At 39.5% G+C, this 25,261-nt stretch overlaps 1 protein-coding gene across 1 annotated transcript in view; it reads left to right on the top strand.

The window, feature by feature from the left end:
- tox (thymocyte selection-associated high mobility group box) overlaps positions 1–25,261 on the top strand; it is a 77,802-nt gene that overhangs the window by 14,559 nt on the left and 37,982 nt on the right. Inside the window, exons 3-4 of the mRNA XM_034118909.1 lie at positions 18,533–18,637; positions 23,143–23,253. Of these exons, the coding sequence (XP_033974800.1) occupies positions 18,533–18,637; positions 23,143–23,253 (216 nt within the window). The remainder of the gene's footprint in view (positions 1–18,532; positions 18,638–23,142; positions 23,254–25,261) is intronic.

The following is a 25,261-nucleotide window of genomic DNA, read 5'->3' as shown; positions in this document are numbered from 1 at the left end:
GAGAGAGAGAGGTGGGGCCACTATTTCTACTATATTTCTCTCTCTGTGTGTTTGATTCACGGCTGCCTGATACAAGAGATCATATTACTGTGTGGGGGAACAGAAATGGAGAGAGACACAGGCTTTTTAAAGAGAGAGAGAGAGCAGCAGAGGGGGGAGAAAGAGAGAGAAACAGGAAGTAGGAGAGGAAAGTAGGAAGCATAGAAACAAAATGAGAGAAAAAACAAAGAGAGCAGAGTGAGGCTGAGCAAAAAAGATAATGGTGTGTGTGTCATTATTACAAATCATTATTTGATATGAAATGAGGTAAAACCTCAGTAGTCATAATTGACATCCTGTATATCACATTGCCTCGCTATAATACTATTTTGCCTTTCTAGTACAGAAGTTACAAATCGGCTCTTTGTCTCATTATAAAAAGGAATCTCTGATGCTGTGTGAGGTGATGTGTAGTGGAATGTGTTCAGGTTTAAGGGAAACAAGTTCAACTGTGAGTAAACTATAGAGCTGTACCCAATGTCACTGTTTTTACATTTAGCTCTCCCTCCACTGGAATAATAATAATATATATATAACAAAATATATGAAGAATATCAGTGAAGCCTCATTTGAATCTGCAACAATACTGACAGGATTTGAGTGAAAGCTCAGAGGAACGTCTGTGTGGACAACGTCAGTTTAAAAAAGTTCAGTCATAGTCTGAAAATGTTGTTGAACATGGTGGCAATTATGTCAGGCAAACACATGCTGTGTAAATCTTCACATTTTAACCACTCTTCTATTGGTTATTGAAAACATATGAAGTATATATTACTACTCTATACATGTCTCTCTATTGCCCTGATAAATCACTTAGTGAAATGTTAGCATACATGTAATCATAAAATCATAAAGTAGTGTCAGACTGGAGGCTGGTTGGATGAACAGAATGAGTGAACCACGCTAAGCTCTGATTGGATGACGGAGCTCAGAATGAGCCACCGCAGATGTGAAGAGGAGCAATTCATTTGACACAGACATGATTAATTAATTGAAACTTTGCAATATCATGAGGGAACTTAAGCATCTGTTTAAATCACACAGATATCTGGTGGAAAAGGAAACTATTGAATTAAACCTTGTGAAAGAAAGAACATTAGAAAATAGAAAAGGAGAAGAGAGAGATGGGATGAACCATGGGTGTAAAGCCTCTTACACACCAAACTGACACCAAAGAACACCAAAGAACACCAAAGAACATGTCGCCTCACGTCGCCTCACGTCGCCTCACGTCGCCTGCCTCACGTTGCCTCACGTTGCCTCACGTCTCCTGCGTCTTGGCCACGTGTTGCACTGGAACACACCGCAAAGACTTCAGCCGACGGCCAAGTAGCACGTACGAACTGCGCATGCGTGAGTGGCAATAACTCTCCTTACCAGCAGGCGGCGGTTTAGTGGTGTATTCGTCATTCAAAAGAGGCAACAACCGGAAGACAGACTGTGATACACCGAGAGAAGAAGAACAGGACAGCGTGATATAAACAAACAACAAATAGCGTGTGCGTTCCATGTTCACTCTATAACGAGAAGCTCATGGGGCTTTCCCGAACCTGTGTCGAGAGCTGGAGTTAAATGAAATCTCAGATTTGCCTTCTTAATAGTTTGTTTGGGTCCCTTCACTTCCGTTTCGCTTCTCATGCACTGATTCGCTAAGCTGAAACAGCCAATCAGAGTGATTCTTTGGTCGACGGTTTCTCCCGATTCAACATGTCGAATCGGCGGCGGAAGGTGTCGGCACGGCGCCCGAGACACCGAAAGACACAACGGTGCGGGACACACCAATCTGAGTAGGGGCGACACGACGCTCATTGACGGCCCCCCCCGACATCTATCGACGTCTATCGACGCCGAAAATCGCTTGGTGTGTAAGGAGCTTTAGAGGAAGGGTGAGAGAGAGAGGGAGAGAGAGAGGGCTAATGTAAACATGATGATTGTGAAAGCTTGGTGAGGTATTTCTAAAGCAAATAGAGAGGAAGAGAGAACAGGCAGGAACAAAGACGGCTTCAGTGAAGAAGAGGAGAATATAGGAGAACAGCAAAAAGTCAGGGAGCATGATGAGATTTTGAGAAATGTAGTGAAGCTCAGAGGAACAGTTATATTGAATAGTGGACTGATGAGAAAAAGCCATCAAGTGCAGATAGAACTATAAAGGGATTTCCACACCAATAACCATAACTATAGATGTCATTATATTATATATATCAGCAATAGCTGATTTCTGATCATAGGGAGGCGAGACTGTTGTCATAAGGCTTCCTGAAGTTATTCTATATAGCCTACCTGCTAGCATTAGCCTTTATAATTATTTCTTAATTTACGTAAATAATAATATCTAAACACTCTTCAGTAAATTAAGGTTGAGCCCAATTGCATGGATGTGTATTTATTGACTCTCAAATTGCGCAGAACATGATCCAAAGATATTGTTTGCTGCTGTTAAACTACACTCAGATATTTTAGGGTTGTATCATCATCTGTATCAACACTCTAAAAGGACACTGTTTTTTTAGATGTTACACAAGTTCATTATCAATGGTTGCCAGTGAATTGCCTGGCAATATGTTATGGGGGGAGGGGCGATGCAGGACTGCATAGCAACGTGAAAAAAAGTGAGGATTTGAAAGAAACTGCTGCTTCAGGTTCAGTCCTGCTAATGTTGGTGCTAGGTAACTTAGCCTAGCTGTACTCGTGAATTAAATCCTGGAATCAGTGCACATGCAACATATAACCACCTTACAAACATACAGTATGTTCTGTCAGATCACTCCCTGCTACAGCTCATTTGAATACACTGCTGCTGCTCATAGCATTTCATAAACCCCGCCTCCACCCCTAGCATTCCACCTGTAGGCTCTGATTTCTGAGAATCCTGCGCTACAATTTTATTACCGTCACACTTGGGCTTGGTGTTTACCTGTAGGGTAAAACTCATAACATAATAATAAATCTGCTGCTTACACTGTCAGTAGGCAGACTGAACTTACTGTATGTGGATGATCACTGGCAGGGCCGCCATGGCATAAACAGGATGATCCTCTCCACAACAAAACCCTCCAGGCATGCTTTCTATTTCATACCCAACAATTCTTGTCAGTCAAGATTAGAAAATTCATTAAAATGGATTCGTCAGTAAATGTGAAATGGTCTGTCATAATCTACAGTAAATAATCAGCTTGTGTGCATGAATCCTTTTTGTGATATAGCAGCAGAAGGATTGCCAAATGCCAAAATTGTTCAAGGTGGAAATATTTTCAACTGGGAATTACCAGAAAGTAATGTAATACATTCAAATGTATTTTTCTTTTTAGTTCAGAATGTATTTACTATGTCATTAACATATAGGAAGACATGTTTTTAACATATCATAAACAGTAATAATCCACAAATGTACCAAATTAATCGAATAATTTGTCAATAACATACACTGTAATGTTCCATGTGGCAAGTCGCTCGCTCCTCAAACTAACTACTTGTTCGTCATAGAGAAGGGGGAGCCGTGACCCCATAGTGGACTATGTGCTCGGCAGCGTTTCCGCCAGGGGGGCGTCTTGCCGTCATTTGACGCTCTTATTCAGCTTGGAACGCCCTAAACTCGAGCCGAGGGCGTCCAAAAAAAATAATAATTTGAGAGAAGATCGAGAGTTTTTATCGCTTGAAATGACGAAAAGGAAAAAGGACAAGGACATCCCTCTGTTGGAGGGGCAAAGGAGTCTGGTGGGATTATTTTCCCCGCCAGCAAAGCGCGTTCCTGTGACGGAAAAAAACAACACCGCCGCATCTTCCAAGGACCATGCCAGGAGGGGTGTCCCTGTCGGCAGGGCGACGTTAAGAGATAGGATAAGGGACGGCGCAATTCAAAATTGTGTGTGTGTGCATATGTAAAGAGATAGTATCTTATAAGGACGGCTCAATTCAAAATTGTGTGTGTGTGCATATGTAAAGAGATAGTATCTATAAGGGACGGCTCAATTCAAAAATTCAAGTCACGTGACACGACGTGGACGTCACCCCCCCCACCCTCTCAGCCCTGGTCTGGGCGGAAAACACTGGTGCTCGGTATTAAGTTAACAACCAATTTAATAAAAAAAATATTTACTAAACAGAATGAAATGTATAAATAAAATAAAGCTTCTTCAATTATCTTTAATTAAGATACATGCTACAAGGTAACTGTTAGCTAGCAAAATATGCAATCAGAAGGTGTTACAGGTCATAGTCTGTGTGCTTAGTACTCTGCCTGGTTAACTGGGAACATCAGTTACACAATATGAAATATATTCACTCCAGTAATCAACATTCAACATTACAACATTGACATTAGTGAGCGCTTCATAATTCAGTGCATGGTCACATTTCACAAAAATATTCCAATTTGAATTATATACCAAAATTGACTTCCGATTTAGCATGTGATGGGAACGCACACTCAACGGGTGGCTGCCGTGCTTTTTCAAAACGTATCTGTGCTTATACTGCATTCCAGCTATACATGTTATTTACTAACCTGGGACTTTTCACTTTATTTGTCTTGGCGCTAATGTCTTAAGAACTATTAAAGAATGATTGAGGAACAGCCTGACTCCTGCCCCAAACTGACTGCAGATCTTGAAAATTGTTCAATAATCTGCAAATACTTTTTCAGTATTTTTCAGACTCTTTGCAACCATTTTAGGATGTATTTGGTCTCTTATCTTATCTTATGGCCTGTTCCCAGTATTTTTTTGTTCAGTTTCACACTCCCATTGTCTCTTCCTACAGTTTTCCTAGCAGCCACAGTGTCGGCATCTCATCTAATTATCTATCAGAACACAAGCAGCCAATCTGTCCGTCCGTCTGTCTGTGTTGGCTGTCACTCCTTCCACTGAACACTTTGCCAGCCCACCTCTCCCTCCCCCTCCTCTTAAGCTTGCTGATGATTGGGTGACTTATAGCAGCGTTGCTTTTGTTTCGGCGGCTCTGAACGCGTCTCAGTTGGTCGGATGGTGGGGAAACAGCGAGGAGGGACTCCTGGTTGGTGGAGGGATGCCAAATGGAACAGATGGGCGGAGATAGAACGCTGCCAGAAGAGACTAATTATCAGGATTTAGTTTCCAAAACAAACATATTGCAATCAAATCACATATTGCAATCACTGCTGCATTGTTCTGTCTGTAGTGCACTGTATTAGTGACAATAACTTGGATCAATTCACTTGGTGGCAGAGATTGGATCAGTTCCTGAGGAATTATCCAGGAGTTGATGTGGCACGCTTTTTTTTAACACTCAGCTTCGCTCACAATCATGCACTAATAACAGTGTATTTGTAGTGATAATTAGTATCGATAAATCAAATGTTAAATGTTTAATGCCATAACTGTTTTGACCCTGGGTTTTTTTGTAGTATCAAAAACTTGTCTAAGAAATCATACTGCTAATCTACTCCTGTTCAGTGAAATAGATGCAGTGGATATACGCCATATGTCTACATATGATCATTAGCTTAAATTACAGCTCCAGATTTTTGTAATCTACATTTACGATGTTTCAGGGCAAGTTTCAGTAACAGAAAGTGTTACCCCAAAGCAAAAAGAAGAGCTTGGCACTGCAGGGCAAACATTAGCTTAGGAGTGTCAGCAGTAGTATTTAAAAAATGAATAAAGCTTGGTGTTGGAGTCCTAAACCCGAAAATTTAGATTTTATCACCCCCGTCTCCCTCGTCACAAAGTCTGTTTTTCAAAAATATTTGTTTGGTTACGCTCCCAAAATAAGGTCTGTGGTTAATACAAGATTATGAGTTTATTTTGTCCATCAACATAAAATATGTCAGTAAATACCCCAGTGATGAACCTCTGAAAGTGTTTTGTTTCATAAAAACAGCAGTTGCTAACAAGTGACTAAATAAGACTACTAAACGTCAACCGAACATTAGCCGCCTTTAGCTCAGCAGTGGTGACGTGGAGTCATGAGACCGTTATGTTGTTAGTTTAGAGCAGGGGTTTTCAAAGTGTGGGAAGGTGAGCCTCCCCTCAGAGAACATAAGAACAGCCGCGCCCCCCCTCCCAATTATTATTGCTATTATTATTATTGTTGTTGTTGTTGCTATAATGCAGGGGTATTGTTATCCAGTGGAAAGTCCTTACCTACTGGCCTAGTTAAATCAAAGTGGTTACTTTTTTTTGGCTGGGCAGTGTAGTTTTACACACCGTCTTATTTGACTTTCTCAGGACTTAAAACTGTTTTTTGGGGGCAGACCCCCACAAAGAAAAAAATATATTTACACACGTAAGGTCATCATCTTAACAGTTTTTTATGCTCATCCGTGAGCAGAGCATCAAGTTGACATGCCTATAACAGCTGAATGCGGCGATTACCATGTTGTTCAGCAAAACGCCTCACAAACTTATTAAGATCAACAGCTTTAGTGCGTTTTGATTCAATGCTGAGTACAGCCAAACTTGACAGTCTCTTCTCTGTCATTGTAGACCGCAAATACCTCATTCCTTCCGTCTACTTAGGTCCGAATGCTTCTCGTTTTGCGCCGTCCCATTCAAATGAAATCGCCGCCAATCACATTTCCTCGCTCGCGCCAGGGCCGGGGGAGGGGTTACAAGGCTCGCGTCTTGTGCTGCATTCACTTGCACTCGGACATTAGGGATTTTCTCTCATAAATGTCCGATGAGCCACAACTTTTATTTCAAAACAAAGCTGACGTTTTCTGCCAGACGCTGTCTCCTCTCTCACTTTAGGTAACTCGATCCATGCTGCCGCTCGCATAAAGTTAGCTGAAGTTAACTAGCTAGATTTCACTGTTTCTCGTTATTTTTTTCTCACGCTGCGCCTCCCCTGAGGCTCTCTGGCGCCCCCCAGGGGAGGCGCGCCTCACACTTTGAAAACCGCTGGTTTAGAGCATTACCTTAGCTATTTAGTTCTGGCTATTGCATTTACGCTTCAACTATTATAAAATGTTAATATGTGGACATTATCCTCTTAAACAACAGGTCATAAATGTGTGTTTGCCAGAGACCTTCGGCAATATTCCTAAATTCAATGGAACATGTCATTGCTTTAGTTGAGGGAGCTCTTGATATGCTAACTTCCTGATCAGCCTAACATACGTCACCAACGCACCACTTTATGATGTATCATAAGGGTAGAGCATTCTGTGACAAGAGGGAAAGGCTTTTCATTAAGTTATAAGCACGATCAGAGGTGCTTCGGAAACCCCCCTCCCCCCACACCTTTCACACGTAGGAATTCGGGGAAGGCTTTCTAACAATTTCTGTAACTTCACAACCACTTCACGCACTGAATGGCCAGCTGTGTGGAGGTGAAGCGGGGTTTTAAGTGATCTGTTTAATTGTAATTCCACAACTAAGTGCAACTCAACTGTCTGTCACTTTGAAGGTCTTTCAGCAGGGGCTGCCCGAACTGTTGTCTCCATATTAACCTTGATCACGTCACCCCCCATCTGACTGCCAAATGCATTCTTCAGAAATATTTAAACATTTGATCAGTAGCAAAGATCCTGCAGAGAATCATTTCATTACGAAGGAATTTCAGAAGCTCCAAAGACAGTTTTTTACAGATTCAGACTGTATAATTGAATCAGGTATAATTCACCAAAAGAATGGATAAAACCTGAAATCATTCTAACACACTCGTAAGAGATACACACTAAAGTAATATACCGTGCGCACACTAAATCTAGACGTACAGTCGGAGTGAACGCAGTTTAGCCAATAAAACTTGGTTTATTTTGCTGTCATGGTGACAGAGATAAGACAGATAAACAATAGCTGAGCTAAACTACCACAGCTGTGTGAATCTCCCTCTCTCACACAAACACACACGAGTCACCCATTACTCTCCCCCTCTCTTTCTCCATGTATCTCTCACTGTACACACTTGATTTATGTCCCTCGCTGCAGTTTAGAGTCAACTGAAATCCATTCAGTGCCGTCCAGCCACATAGTTTCACACGCCTCCCAAACCCACCGCTGATAAAACTGTGATTTTTACACATTTGAACAAAGATAACATCACAAACCCCTTATCGAAATGATCCAAAAAACATCTGTAGCAATGCTGCGTTCTGTTCAATTCAATCCGATTCACCATAGTATGCTTCCAGGACAGTTTCATCTCTTTTCTCAATGCTTCCACTTCAAAGCTGTTCTTATTGAAAAATGATTTACTTTCTGTATCATCACTTTTAAAGCAGGAATGAATATTTCCAATTTAGTTGAAGAGGATATTATTAGCTCAATTTAAGGTCTGAAGGAAAGGGTGTGAAATCTCACTCATCCAATGTACCCCCACCCCCCCCATAATATTCTCTCTCTACCTCTTCCTCCTAATCTTATCTTAATTACATTTAATTTCTCCGAACTTCTCTTCCTCTTCCTCTTGCTGCTCCCTTTTTTCCTTGATACACTGTATTCCTCTATTTTCCTTTGTCCTTGTCTGTCATCCTAATAGTCTCTCTCCCCCTTTCTCCCCCCTTCCTCCGACCCTGACCCACTTAGCTGGCTGCTTGTTATTCAAACCATTGCTTTACACACACACACACACACACACACACCACACACACACACACACACACACACACACACACACACACACACACACACACACACACACACACACACACACACACACACACACACACACACACACACACAGCAGCAGAGATGAGTGAGAGGCTATCCTCTGTATTTCTCTCACTGTAAGGTTTGCAGTACACACACACTCACACAAACACTCACATACACACACTCGACTCGTACTGTAAGTACAGAGGCGGTAGTACTCTTTCTCCGGAGTATTTTCATCCTTAATTATTCTGCTAATTACCTTCTTTATAAACGGATTCATAATTTAGTCTATGAAATGTTTTGAAACAAATAAAAACATTCCATTACTATCATTTATGACAACTAAAATCGGCAGATCTTCACATTAGGAAGCGGGCACCACAGAATATCTTGCTTGATAAATGACCAATGAGCTGATTATAATTGTCAATCAACTAATGGATTAGTACGGAGCCCTGGAGGGTTCATAGAGAGAAAAATAAATAAAACGAGGCCACGTTTTATTAATTCGTGCGCACGAGATGTAATTCGTGGCCTCAATTTAAATTAAACGAGGCCACGCTTTATTAATTTGTGCGCACAATATACTTTCTCGTGCACACGAGATACTTTCTTATGGACACATCGAACTGCCCGATTATTACGCCATATTATTAGTTTTATGAAGAAGATGTCCCGTCGCCAGGGCGTGTGTGTGTGTATGTTTGTGTGTGTGTGTGTCTGTGTGTGTATGTGTGGGCATTTGTTTTCAGAAGATATTATGATAGTGGCGTTCGTTCCGGTGTACTCCGACAGCATTTAGCACTAGCCTACATCGAGATTAAGATTAAACGAACTTCTTTCACTTGGGAATACACATATGGAGTTAGCCAGATGTGTGTAAATTACTGTTCATGGTAATTTGAAAACAAATGCCGGTGTCGGACACACACATACACCGAACACCCACACAGAGCAGAGCAGAGCAGAGCACAAACACACACACATGGATCCAAGAGTGAAGCCTTTGTTACTGCTTGGTGTAAACCAGCGCTGCAACTAACCCTATTCCGGATATAGATTAATACACCACTTATTTTCTTGTATCATCAATCAATTGTTTTTGAAATGTTAGAAAATAGTGAAAATGATTTCAATGCCACTGAGAGCTCTCCATAAATTGTGTGTATGTGTGCGTGTGTGCGTGCGTGTGTGTGTGGTGTGCGTGCGTGCGTGCTGATGAGCAGAGTAACAGCCTCTCACACTGAGTTCTGATGGTCCTTACTGTATCCTGAGAGCTGTATTTGTCCTGTGGACAGCAGGAACACATTAGCCACTTAGGCTTCACACTCCAAATGACTCTATATATAAAGCCTGCTTAGTTTAAGGTGACATTTGTCATCATATTCAGTAGGGCTAGACCAAATGAGAAAGATTAATTGTACACACATCACACAGGTGCAAGAGTAGGAAACCACCAAAGCATTCTGACTAAGTAGGATTGAAATGAAGTCATGATGCACCAAAGGTTTTCAAAGGACGTGTTGACCGTGTCATCACCCTTGAAAAAAGAAGAAAAACATGTTTTTGTTTCATCAGAAACAGGTGTACATTATATCTGACCGCAAAAAAGCCAAATGAATGGATTGCACCGGAATATTTAGTTGCATAAAAACATGGAGAGCTTGATGATCTATCTTTCTGCACACTGACTGAGAGGTGTTGCATTAGTGCGACAGGTAGCGTGAAGAGGTGGTGACACTTTGAGTTGAGGATCAGTTGTGATTTGGTGCATTAAGTGTAAGGTAAACAAGCACATTACAAGCATGTAACTTTAAAACATGTTAAACTGTTGTCTTGTAAGACATATGTATGTAACCTATATGTAGTATTCAAAGGTGTAACACTAAAGATTACAGTCCTGGTGCATCACAGGCATGGTTACCGCAGTGACAGCCATCATAGTGTAGTACTACAGGTACCAGAATTCACATTGTTTTAATGAAGAGGTCAGGCAGTAATGGCATTTCTCCATCCTGCCATGAGCAGTGGTGAAATAAGTCATCTGATTCTTACTTGAGTAAAAGAACCAATACATTGATAATAAAATACTCCATAACAAGTCCTGCATTCAAAATCTGACTTGAGTAAAAGTAGAGAAGTATTATAAGCAAAATGTACTTGTATAAAAAGTGAAAGCACTAATTCTGATAAAAAAAACAGCCTCATTGTGTGATTTATATACATAACATTATTAGATAATATTGCTGCATCAAGCAGCATTTTATATTTTGGATAATTCAACTTTTTTGTACCTTAAACAGTAGGTCCACTAGTTTATTTTTTAGAGATGCGTTATATTAACATTTCTGAAATGTAGCTAAAGATGTTAAAATAACGTTGTGGATTAAAAGTACACTATTTAGTTATGAGATGTAGTGGAGTAGTATGAAGTAGAATTAAATGAAAATACTCGAGTAAAGTACAAATACTTTCAAATTGTACTTAAGCTCAGAACTTGAATTATTGTAGTTAGTTTTTGGTCATCTCTCCGAGGACTTGAACAGCTGGAGGGTTGAATTATGTAATGTGAAGCAGCAGCAGATTATAGAATGCAAAGTGGTTATCACCTCAAATATGCACACCATGAATAGTATCAGGAACTGCTTTGATTCCATGAAAGCTGAAAACATACACAACACATGAAAAAGATTCAGTGTGGGTCAGTCCCAAGTTTCACACACACATGCACTTTTATGAGTTATAACTTTGAAGTTCATGCTGTCTTTTTTTTGTAACCATTGTTAAATGGAGCTAACTGTGTGCCTCCCTGGCTGCATGTAGGCTATGAGTGTGTCTGTGTGTGATCCATGTGCAGTGGTGGAACAAGTATTCAGATGCTTTACTTGAGGAAAAGTACCATTACATTATTGTCAAAATACTTCAAGTAAAAGTCCTGCATTCAAAATCTAACTTAAGTAAAAGTACAGAAGTATTATCAGCTAAATGTAATTAAAGTATAAAAAGTAAGAGTACTCATTGTGCAGAACAATAGCCTTTATGTGTGTATATCATTATATTTATACATGTGACATTTCTAGATAATATAGTTGCATCAAGTAGCATTTTACTGACAAAGTTCTGATTGACTTTTATTAAAGTTTTTAAATGATTTGACTCTTTTGTGACTTAAAGTCCACTAATTACATTTTTTTAAACAAAAGATGCATTTTGTTAAAAGTAACTAAAGCTTTTAAATAAAGTGGAGTAAAATTACAGTGTTTCCCTTTTAATTGTAGTGGAGTAGAAGTGTAAAGTTGCATTAAATGGAAATAAGTAAAGTACAAGTACCTTAAAATGTTACTTAAGTACAATACTTGAGTAAATGTATTTAGTAACTTCCCACCTCTGTCCATGAAGTATCTCATGTCTCATCAGAGTTAAATGGAAAAAGCTGATTGACAGTGAAGTCAGAGAAACTTTGATTGTTCCAAGAAAGAAGATTGAAGATCAGGTGTTTAGACATATATCACCTTTCTCACCATTCACCAATGTTATTCTTCATATTTCTGTGGTGGTTCCACGTGAAGCATAACAAATAGCTGCTGCTTCAGTACTCCACAGCTGTGTGTTTTAGTTTTCTGTTGACTCTGTAAACCGACACCTCATTTGCATTAAAGCCAACAGCTGGCCAACGGAAAGGGCAGTTACACCTGTCTGTTCACCTGTTCACCTGTGTTTGTATACGTGTGTGTGTGTATGCTTTACTTCAACCCACCTGTTCAAACATTGTTCTGTGTGTGTTAGTCTACCAGGACAATGAACCTGTAATGAGGAAATGTTTGAATATGTTTGTTGTTTGGTTGTCCAGGTGTAAGAAGTAGTTCTCACCAGTAATGGTAACTTTATAAGATACTACAGTTTTCAGACTGAAGCTACTAATAGCAGTGCCGGTGTTACAAACCTTACATTTAAATAACCATTCAGTTATCAAACTTAAGCATACCTTATCATCCTTAGAGAGGCAGTTTGTAGCACACCACGCAGGCAATTAAGATTGATATAGATACATTGAGAGAATAATTAGAAAACAAATTGAATAATGATGAGTTGCGGCCCTAAACACATCATGTATCTGCATCTGGGTGTTGCAGCACTGTGCTGTGGGCTGCATTATCAGAAGGGCAGCTGACAATGGTTCTATTGGCTGAAAACATCAAGCCAAGTGCTCAGCAACAGTTAGCCCAAAGAGATATCTTTAAATGGTTCAGCATTACTTTCATGATGCCCAATCTTAATGTTACACCGGGAAAGGAGGAGAGTAGCTGTGATCTTGTGATGAATTCGCCTTCATTTAAAACACAGCTGGACTACATCTTACATGTTTTACAATCGCAAAATGATTTGAAAGAGAACACTGCTAAAATAAATGGCAAAGCTTTAGAGATTTCTGCCAAAATAATATTGGTGCGAGTAAGTAATATGCAATGTGGTTTAACTTGTATTAACCAGTTGAGCCCTGAGCCTGTTTTTCAGGCCTCAGGCTCGAAAATGACATTCCCAGAACAAATGACCATAACATCACTTCTAAAAGGGGTAAATTAATAATCTTTTTTCTCAAAGCAATGATAAACCTGTGAGTTGGATGTAGAAAAGTCAGAATCAATATAGAATGTTTTTATTTTAAAGTAAATTCAGATTGAACATAGTAAAAAAATGTAAATTATAGTGTCCGTCCAAATAAAAAACATTACTTATAGTGAAAACCACCCTTGAATGATGGGATAGTAGACTAAAAGCTTTAGGAATCCAAACTATAACATATAATAAGTACCCTGTATCAAGATTGATGCAAAACAAGTGACAGTTGACCTTTTTAGAGAGATTTAGAAAAAAAAAAACACTTCTGGGGTCATTTGGGTGCATTTTTCATATCTATGGCCCCCCTTGGTCGATTTTGATGATTGACACCTCTTTTTAACCGTTAGAGCCAATAGAATCGAGGGGAAGTTCCTCAAATCCATCTAAACATTAGGGATATATTTTTTTTTAAATCCTCTGGAGCAGAGGGAGGAGCTGTGGCTTATTGTTATTGATTAATGCAGCAGTGTTTCTTAGGGTCAAAAACACTAAACTCACAACTTAAAATGAAAGCGTTTAGTTTATTTAATAAAAGAGCACATGTTCAATGTGAAAAGTGACAGTAGATATAGATTAGTTGCAATTTTGTGCTATATATATAAAAAAAAAAAATTATAAAAAAAAAAGAATTATCATTTTTTTTTTTTTAAACACCTTGAATTTCAGGGGGGGGGCGCGGGGCTCCGTTGGCGGGGCTCCATTGGCGGGGCGCAGCGCCCTTCCAAGACAATGGTAGGGGAAACACTGCGATGTGCATCTCCATCACTGAGGCCGATGTGATGCGCATCTCGATACGTTGCCAACGATACGATACATTAACGATACATTTGAAGCACCAGGCGATGCGATACGATACGATTCACCCCTGTTGCGATACAGTTCGATACGATTTGATTCAACATTATGCGATTCAGGGCGATACGATGCGTTTCAACTAGGGATGTTAAGATTCACCGATTCACATCGGTGCACCGGCATGAACGTTCAAAATGCGAGTGCACTGGTTGAAAGAATGCGATCGGCTACAGTTTGGGTTGAACTCGCGATTCATCAATTGTAGCGTCTTTGCATCGTTAAAAAAACGATTCATTCATATAATATCCTCTCATCCTGTCAGCACTCAGCAGAGACGATCTTTGATCTTTGCTTCGCCACTACGGAGGCCGGATTTTTCAAGAAAGATGGACAACTTGAAAAATTAGGCTAGTATGACGTGGGGTCTGCGTCTGAAAAGAAAAACCTGAAAGTAAGACATATGAGTTAAATCACTCAGTGAGGTGTTCTGTCAGTGAGAGTGGTGTTTAGTTTACAACAGACTGTGACTGCCAATAATAGTTTAAATGTCTTCCTTACAATTGTAAGCAGTTATGAAATACCTGTTTGTGAAAGGTTATTTGTATTCTTTATTGTTCATATAGAAACCACTGCTTTCTGCTCACTGGTGAGCTGGTGGTAGTTGTTATTTGCACATTGTTCTGTGAGGTGTTATAACATTGAACTGTACTCTGGAGACAGAGAACACTACTACACTTGTGGAAAGGCGTGTTTGTGAAAGGTCCAAGTGTTTGTTTTTTTTAAGGTAAAAAATAAACAGCATAATGCGCAGTACTAGTAGAGAGAACCAAATATGTAAAGCACTTTTTTATTAATTTATGATTTGCTGCATATAAGGAATAAAACAAAATCCTCTGTCGTACCATATTGAATTGTATCATTATTTTGCATTGTGTTGAATCCAGTGTTAATTTCGTCAACGAAAACTATGACGAAAAATGTTCGTCAACGACCTTTTTTTACATGACTAAGACGAGACGATGACGAGCTAAAAATAGATTCTTGATAACGAAAACTTTGACGAAATGTATATTTAGTTTTCGTTGACGAGACGAGACGGGACTAAGGTGTTAATGGTGGACTATCGGACATTCAAAATGCAGGGTATTTCCCCCCAATTGTCCGTCTTGTCTGTCAAAATGCATCTTACGTTTCTAACTTACAATATCATTATTTCCGCTCTCTTCACTCCAGAAGAGCGATCTCCCTCTCTCTCTCTGTGTGCGGGGGGCGGGGCCTAACAGACACGCTGCAGCGGCTCACAGAGATCTGCCGGGGACGGAGCGTTCAGAGAGTATAGAGACACTCTACATAAGGCTCGATGTGGAAAAAGCTTGTTTGCCATTAGTGTTTTCGCGTCAGCGCGTTGACACGAGTAGAGTAGTCTGTCCAAACAGCCGGCCAAAAGGCGTCATATTCAGTCGGAGAAATGCACAATTTTCGACTTCCTTAACTCGTAGCTCTGTTGCCCCAATTACGAGTAACGTTATCACATCAGGTGTGCAGAGGTGGGAGAAGTAGGCTACTCAGATCTTGTAGTTAAGTAAAAAAATACCATAGTGTAGGAAGAGTTCCTCAAGTAAAAGTATGATCATCAAAATATAGTTAAAGTAGCGACAGTAAAAGTAGTCATTGTGCAGATTGATCCATTTCAGAATAATATGTATATATATTATATATATATATATGATATGTTTTATAATGATTGATCATTAAAGTGTTCTCAAAGCTGATAAAGGTGCAGCTAGTTTGAATGACTTTGTATACTGCAGGGTAGCTTGTGAATTTACTCCAGGTGGAACTAAAGTCTGATTTAACACTTGATTATATTTCACATCATTCATCCAGATCTGTAAAGTAACTAAAGGTATTACATACATGTAGTGGAGTAGAAGTACACCATTTACCTACGAACTGTAGTGGAGTAGAAGTACACAGTAGCAAAACATTTAAATACTCCAGTAAAGTACAAGTACCTCAACATTTTACTCAAGTACAATACAATATTTTAACATAATTATATATATTTCATTTATTTCACATGTAAATAAAGCAATGTTAATTCGGGTAACAATTTGTTAGTTTTTCCCTTTAAAAAATAACAAAAAGTAAAAGTGCATCTCTAAAAGTAGACTAAAACGTTTTGAGTTTTCGTCGACTAAAACTAGACTAAAACTATGAAGGATAGAAATGACTAAAATGTGACTAAAACTAATAAGCATTTTCGTCTAAAGACTAAGACTAAGACTAAATAAAAAACAGCTGCCAAATTTAACACTGGTTGAATCACATCGTATCGCCCCGAATCGCCTAATGTTGAATCAAATCGTATCGAACTGTATCGCAACAGGGGTGAATCATATTGTATCGTATCGCATCGCCTGGTGTTTCAAATGTATCGTTAATGTATCGTATCGTTGGCAACGTATGGAGATGCGCATCGCATCGGCCTCAGTGATGGAGATGCACATCCCTAGATTCAACACAATGCAAAATAATGATACAATTCAATATGGTACGACAGAGGAATTTGTTTTATTCCTTAGCAAATCATAAATTAACAAAAAAGTGCTTTACATATTTGCTTCTCTCTACTAGTACTGCGCATTATGCTGTTTCTTTTTTACCTTAAAAAAACCAAACACTTGGACCTTTCACAAACTGGCCTTTTCATAAGTGTAGTAGTGTTCTCTGTCTCCAGAGTACAGTTCAATGTTATAACACCTCACAGTTAAACAGTTTAAGGATGCATTGCCCAGGATTAACAATGTACAAATAACAACTACCATAGTGCAATGCCCATACAGCTGCTGACTGATGTGCTTAACACTCATTCATAGGCTAACTCACCAGTGAGCAGAAAGCAGTGGTTTCTATAGGAGCAATAAAGAATACAAATAACCTTTCACAAACAGGTATTTCATAACTGCTTACAATTGTCATTGACATTTAAACTATTATTGGCAGTCACAGTCTGCTGTAAACTAAACACCACTCTCACTGACAGAACACCTCACTGAGTGATTTAACTCATATGTCTTCATATGTTTCTTTTCAGACGCAGACCCCACGTCATACTAGCCTACTTGTGTACTTTAAAGCGGCACGGCATCGTTTATAATTTGCGAGCGAATTTTCAAGTTGTCCGTCTTTCTTGTAAAATCCGAAGTGTTGCCAAACGTTTGATTTGTAGGTATTTTTCGGTGCGCTGTGTTTCTCTTTCTCCTCGACTTCCATGTTTGTTGATAACTGAGACTCTCGGCCTCCGTAGTGGCGAAGCAAAGATCAAAGATCGTCTCTGCTGAGTGCTGACAGGATGAGAGGATATTATATGAATGAATCGTTTTTTTACCGATGCATCGCGAGTTCAACCAAACTGTAGCCGATGTGCACTCTTTCAACCGGTGCACTCGCATTTTGAACGTTTATGCCGGTGCACCGATGCGAATCGGTGAATCTTAACATCCCTAGTATATATACTGTATAGTATTGCTGTATCATTTAATCAATAGTTCAAGTTAACACTATATTATATGTGGTTTGCCACTTTTAGGAGTTATGATGTGTTATGTTTGTAACCTGTCATCCCATGTTCACAGGGTAATACTGTCTCAATATCCTTAAAGTCGCCAGTGGTGTTAAAATCCTGAAAGGGTGGAGTCTGCTTTCAATTTCACATCACTACCCAGCTACTTAACAACTGTGGTACAGTTACCATGGCAATCACCCTATCTAAGCTTCTCCCACAATACCTTGCGGCCTCAACATTTACCGTGACACACCATTCGGCCGTTCACGGAAACAACCGATCGTGACCGAGAAATGCATAGTATGTAAGTTATAGTGCTGATTAAGCATTTCAAAACGTATACCCTAACTTGCCAAAGTACTTTGTTCTGAACGTTCAACACTATAATAATCAGAAGGCGACATATGAACGTTACTTTATTACTGTTAACGATCAAATAAAGTCAACACTTCACAGTGTATCTGGGTTGTCTGGGGTTTCTTAAACGTTTTAAGACATGTATGAATGGTGATAAACACAGTGATAGATGTGTAGGCCTAACAAGTTATGCAGATGTTGCACAATTTTTTTTTTTTTTTCAAATATGTTCATAATCATACGTATTTGGATTAATGTGAATAAATACATGTGGACAGGAGGGTGTGTGCAAGCAACCATAAGTTCCACTTTACTTTTTTATTTCAATTCTAACCTTGGTAATAGAAAATAGTTTCCCTGTTGTCCACGTTCATAAAGCCCCCTTTTTTTTTGGACAATTCTACCCAAACCTCAGTTGGTGGTAAACAGAGCCCGGACCTTTACCTCCCTCAGGCCTCTAGCAGGATGTCCATGTGTGAAGGAGATACGGAGGCGTTCTCCTCATTGGTGCTCCGATCTGTTCCCTCCACCTCCATGAACTTCTTGTCTCTCTGACTCTGTTTGCTATGTTTGATTTTAGTTTGTTGACATTGTTGCCCTGTCTTTTTGTTCTCCTCAGCTGGATGGGGACACCATGTTCCTGGGTATGCCAGAAGCCGGCCATGACTTTGCATCAACCAATCAGGTTAGTGTTTATGTGTGTGTGTCTGCGTGTGTGAGACAGAGCCTGAGTGAGGGCCCTCGGAAGCCTTTCCTCTGACATTTCCCAGGTTCTAATTTAATTGAGGGAACTAATTACTTGTGAAAGTGTTGTAACATTCCTCAACACAATTGGTTGTTCTGTATGTTGTCAAAACACTCCACACAAGTGGAATCACTAAGGTGTAAATGTGAACCAATTTGCTGCAAACAAATACATTGCAATGATAACAATTGTGCAAGCATGTCAAATTAAGCGTCTTTGAGCATTAGGAAAGCGCTATAAAAATGTATGTATTATTATTTATTTTTCACACTCACATGATTTTTGCCGAGCTAATTCTATAAACAAACTACATCCCGGTCACATGGCTGCGCATCACCAGCGCTAAGCTAAAGGCTAATGTTGGGCATGATGACGCTTAGTAGTCTCATTTTTTGATACAAAGAAGCTGTGGACATTCACCAGTTGGGTATTTACTGACATATTTTATGTCGTTAACCACAGTTCTTCAAGCTTTAACAAAAAACATGTTTAAAAAAACAATGAGGGAAGTGCATGTGACAAAATGCTGAGTAATTCTGGCTTTAAAGGGGACCTATCATGCAAAATGCACTTTTTGATGTCTTTTATACATAAAGATGTGTCTCCGGTGTGTCAGGGAACTCACGCAGCGTCAGAAAATAAAACCCTCTCTCTGTTCCTCCGTACCCAAATCTCTAAAAACGGGGCTACAACGGAGCTGATCCAGATTTGCTTCCGATTTGACGTCATATCGCCAATACAGACCCACAGCACTATCAGAAACGTTGCTATCGGAAACAATGCCTGACTGTTTTGGACGTAATATGGTCAGTGTTTACATTAGCATCGCTAACACTCAGAGCTAACCTGTACTGCACAGAGCATGTGTGTGAAGAAGCAGGAAATAAAAAGGAACTCACCTTGTGGTATAACCGGCAAGAGAGAAAGCCTTTGAGCTCCATACTGTTTCAGAAACAATCCTTGATAATCCATGATATGGCGTTTCATCACGGCAGTATCTGCCGGTAGAATCTCCCGCATGAGCAGGCATAAGCTCCGCCCCTCTTTTTTTTTTTTTATAAAGCTTTTTACCCAAAATCAGCACTTTTGAAACAGGAAGTGAAATAGAGGGATTTGAGGCATGGCTAGAATGGGTGATCTGTTTGGTATTTTGAGCAAAACACTTCATAGACAATACAAACCCTGAAAAAACTAATAATTACAGTATAGCAGTATAGTTTAAACAATGGTGGTCTATTTGATGAGGAACTTTATCATTCATAAATATTTGGTGTTTTTTTTATTAGTATTTATCCTTTCTCTGAACACTAATCCACATGCACACTGAGCAGCGATGAGTCAGAAATCATGGCGATAACTCTTCCTCACTGTAATGACTCTCTGACCTCATTTACACACAGCTCAGTGGAAATGCATCCAAGAAGCGTTCAAGAATGATTAAAACCCAGGACGCACTGCGGCCAGATGTTGAAAAAGTGTTACTTCATCTATCCCAACAAGATGTTGCCTTCACTGCCCTCACAGAGAGTCTGTTAGCAGACTGAATATCTGAATACATCCAGGGGCTGTCTCCGCTGTCCTCACTGCTACAGATGATTCAAAAAGGAGATATAAATATCATCTGATTCCTGGTCACATCAAAAATGACCCAGAGCCTCTGCAGCTTTAATTCTGACTTAATGTAAACTGCAGCTTAGTTAAAAGAAATAAATTCACTATTCCATCAATGTTTAGGTCCTAAATCTGTATAACCCAAACCGTAAATTGGGATTTTTAAAACTTAACTAATAGACCGGATTTGCCTTTGTTTTTAAACATATACAGTAGAGTACAGAAGGGGCCAAGCTTAACACAATATTCTTCAAACTTAAAAAATTAGGTTGACTTTTGCTGAGCACGGCATATGAATGATACATTGGTTTGTGTTTCAATTATCTTCAAATGTTAACTGTATGATTGAATATTAATCTATGATCAAAGTATCATTATTTTCAGCGCAACTTTTATTATGAGTAAAGATTGTGTAATAATAATAATAATACATTTTATTTATCAAGCGCTTTATCAGGTGCTCAAAGACACTTAACAGAGATAAAAAAGAAACAATGATTAATAAATAAGATAAAACGCCAGATTAAACTTGAGCTTATAAAACAACATTTAGCACACATTAAAAGCCAGTCTGAAAAGGTGAGTTTTGGTCAGTGTCTTGGTATATTTGTATTAGGTTAATGAATTTATAACTGTCCAGAATGTCCTAAAATAGTGCTGATTCAACCCCCGAGCCCCTGACACAGTAACAGGATAAGAAGTGAAGAGGATGGATACACGGGTGGACATTTCCACCGGAGAACCCTGAGTCCAGTGCACAAAGTGAGATTGAGCTTTAAGGGTAGTTGATGGTGTATGTACAGCTGTCGTGTTATGTCACCTCCGTGCCATGACCAACGTATTAAAGATCAGCTGTTTTTAGATCACTAAGCAACAGTCGTGGAACAGCACTATGCAGCAAACACTGTTTTATATGGCTGTTGGCGTCACTGCTTTTAAATCCTAGTGAAGCCTCTGGAGAGGAACGTGTGTGTTTGTTAGTGCACAGTTACCTCACCAGCCAGCACGGCCCATATTAATAAGAAACACCATCAGAGATACATTATTCATAGGGTACCATGTAGGAAATATTGTATAGGAGTCTATGATTTGATGTTTTATTCATGGTACCATAAGAAGATGAGGAGTGGTGTGTGGAATAAGAATTTATGGCTTTATTATTGAAGTACCATTTCTTTCATAAAGTCAGGGGTTGTTGTGATGAATGTCACCAATTTCAGACCAGTTTAACCCTCTCTGCAGCAACATGATGCAACAATAATAATAATACAAATAAATAAGTAAGAACAATTAAGATTCAAGACCAATTTAAAAGAAGATGTTGCTAATAACACTGCAACAATAAATAATATAAATAAAAACCTATAAGATAAAGGAATAAATAAAACATTATAAAAATAAATAAATAATAAAGATTAAAGGACCAATTAAAAAAATTAAAACATTTGAAAGAAACATCTGCAAATCTTAGCTAAATACCCAGCAGGAACACTTTTGTTTCCTTTATTTAATGCATTAGTGTCTAAAAGTAGTAAAATGCACTAAAAGGAGGAGAGACAAGAGGAGGGGCTTAAGGGATAACTGATGTGTGCATGCTCTATGAGCTCATATACCGGTACTTTTGCTCTCGAGAAGCAAGTATGACGAGTAATTTTGACAGATACGGGTACTTTTGTGGCGTTTTGTCTTCATGCGCCACTGAGCAACTCTCATAGGAATGAACAAGACCCCGCCTCCAACGCTGGATAGATGAGAGCAACACATCCGGGTACTTTCCTTCTATGGAAAGGCCACACCCCTTTTTGGGGTGAAACTGTCAATTGAACGGCGGTAAATACAGATTCTGCAGTTTGCTAATAAGCATTTTTCCCTAATATTGACAATTTCCTTGAATCAATATGGTGCCTGCCAGCTCCTCAGTGTATGGTTGTAGAGAGAGGCTTCCAGGTGTGACTGTACACATATTAACACATTAGTAGGCTCCTGGTGTTAAAACTGAACATACTGATCACCACCCATAGGAAACATGTATTTTGTTGTTTCCTATAGAAAACACACTTCTATAAAACATGAACTGCTCAAACTAACCCGCCTGTTTGTGTGGTGTTGTGTAGTGCTGATGATATTTTATGTGTTTGTCTTTCCTCACTGCAGCTGGTTGTAACCTGCTGTTATCAGGGATTAGCTGTGGAGGGAATGAACCAGCAATTTATTTACAGCCTCTGTCTCTTATCTCTCTCCTCTGAACGACTCTCTAAATCTCTTTTTATTTCAACTCAGTTTAGTTGAAGCAGTTAGTTGGTGGAACATTTAAAGCATTGCTGGAAAAAGTATCCTGATTCTTTGCCTGAGTAAAAGTACTAATACCACACTGTTAAAATACTCAATTTCAAGTAATAGAACTGCATCGAGAATGGTACCGAAGTCATTTCTGAAAAAACTAAAAATGTATTAAATATTTTAAAGCAAAAGCAGCACATCTTCACATTTAAGAAGCTGGAACTGAAATATTATTTAACCAAAACGTTATGGCAAAATTGCTACAAATTAATTATCTGTTAATCCACTCATCGTTTTATTTACCTAAATATAATGTTGGATTGTTTAATCTATACCAAATAATCATATTTTCAAAGTGTTTCCCTAGTATTGTGTGTCAAAAGCTCAATTTATAAAGTGTGTGTGTGTGTGTGTGTGTGTGTGTGTGTGTGTGTGTGTGTGTGTGTGTCTCCCCCCCTCTCTCTTTGTCCTTGCTCCTCACCATGACCTCTTCCTGTGACCCTGGTCTCTGCGTCCATATCAACCTTTGTCTGTCTTTGTGATTTTTCCCACAGTTTCGTGTGCCTCAGCCCCCCCACCCTCTCAGCAAGGGGACGCAATCCAACCAGCCCTCCCAGCACTGGAGGAGGGACACACACATGCCCGACACACACCGTCTGCCCTGGGTAAACGCACACACACACACACACACACACACACACACACACACACACACACACACACACACACACACACACTTACACACACACACATCACACGCACACAGCAATGTCAGGGCAACACAGATGACTGTATAAGTCAGTTAACTCTCACACACAGTGATCATGTTGGCTGTATCCTGGTGACACCACCTCTCATATTAATCAGCTGCTCCACCTTCTCTATAGCTTACATAAGCACTTGCCCTGATCCCTGCTACCTGTGCTACTTTGAATAAAACATTATCGTCACGTTTTTAGAGCTTGGTATCCAATTGGTTATAGAGTGGTGCAGGGATGACGTATTTACCCGGAAGTAAGCTGCTGGTTCCCATGACAAAAAAGCAATGGGATTTCTCCATAGGATTTTGGAAAATAGCTCAAAATAAGGTCTGTGGAAAACGAAGCTGTTTGATAAATGCATGTTTTGTTCAGCTGGATAATACCCACATGTATAACCTACTTTTATAATTTTCTAATCATAAATCTAATCGCCAGAAGCAAAATGCTAACATTATGCTAATCGAACTACAGCAGGGTCGCTGCTTCAACGTCACGCCAACTTAAGATCCATATTCAAACATACAGATTCTAAATTGTACAAGTTGAAGCGTTTGTTTGAACAGTTAGCAGGAGGCAGGTACTTGCTTTCAAGCAGAACAGGGCAAACAAACTTAGAGGAGTGTTTACGTGTTCGGCGTAATGACGTACAACGTCCTCCACAACTTCTGTAGTCCTATTCAGCCACTTGGTAACAACCATCGTTTTTCAGACACGTAAACTCTTCAAAAATCACCAGTGGGGTCACTGCTGATGGATTTAATGTCCTAGAACAAAACGTGATCCGTCTCTTCAATTTTCCAGCTATTTTCCAAAATCCTATGGAGAAATCCCATTGGTAAAATGCTAACTCACTTCCTGGTTTTAGGACTCGTCACTGCACCACTCTATTGTGACATTAAGTTACATCTGAACACTTTTCAATGTTTTGCTACTTGTACTTCTACTCAACTACAATTCAGAGGTAAATGGTCCACTTTTACTCCCCTACATGTATTTACCTTTATTACTTTACAGATGTGGATGAATGATGTGAAATATAATCAAGTGTTAAATCAGACTTTAGTTCCACCTGGAGTAAATCCACAAGCTACCCTGCAGTATACAAAGTCATTCAAACTAACTGCACCTTTACCAGCAATAATAAAAAAGAAAAACAGACATTAGTAATAGAATCAGGAATAAAGACCGATAAGTACACAACCATGGCAAAAAAAAATATGTGATGCAGCAATTTAAGTAAAACTAATACCCCTTTCACACCAACGCGGTTCCAGGGCCGGTTCTGAGCTGGAGCTTGAAAAGCACCGGTTTTCCCTGTTCACACCGCAGCGGAGCAGCCTCTAAGCTCCGGAATCCGGTTCGTTTCGAGCACCAAAAAGTTGTCTGTCTAGAAGCAAGAACCGCATACGTCACGCTTATGTCGGAGGGGGGCGAGATTAACCTGAGCTAACAGTTAAGGCGAGTACGGCAAATAAAAGTTGTAACAAGCAGTAGTGCTGAGCAAAGTGACTAGAACGCAACCACACACTTGTAAAAAAAAAAACACGCTTTATAAAGTCAGGCAACACTAACCAGGCTTCGTGTGATTCTGTTTATTTGTACCTTACTTTGACCATCCGTTCGCTGTTATTGATCATTGTGGAGAGCAGGCAGACGTTTTGTTTGTTATTATAGCAGCTATCGGATGGAATCAATACATGGGCTGCACAGGTTGTCATGTCCGACTATCACAAGTAGAATCATAATGAAAAATACGCCGGTAAAATGTGCCTGTAGAAAACGGCTTAGCAGGTAGTCAGTTTAGCTTCGGTTGCTATGCTAACATCACCCATGTTATACCAGAGAAACGTTCATAACAGCGTTGTGATGCCAAACAGCGTCAATTCAGACTGACACACATTCACTTAAGGGG

The sequence above is a fragment of the Trematomus bernacchii genome, unplaced genomic scaffold (assembly GCF_902827165.1).
Source record: "Trematomus bernacchii unplaced genomic scaffold, fTreBer1.1, whole genome shotgun sequence".
NCBI lineage: Eukaryota > Metazoa > Chordata > Actinopteri > Perciformes > Nototheniidae > Trematomus > Trematomus bernacchii.
This window is presented reverse-complemented; position numbering and strand designations above follow the sequence as displayed.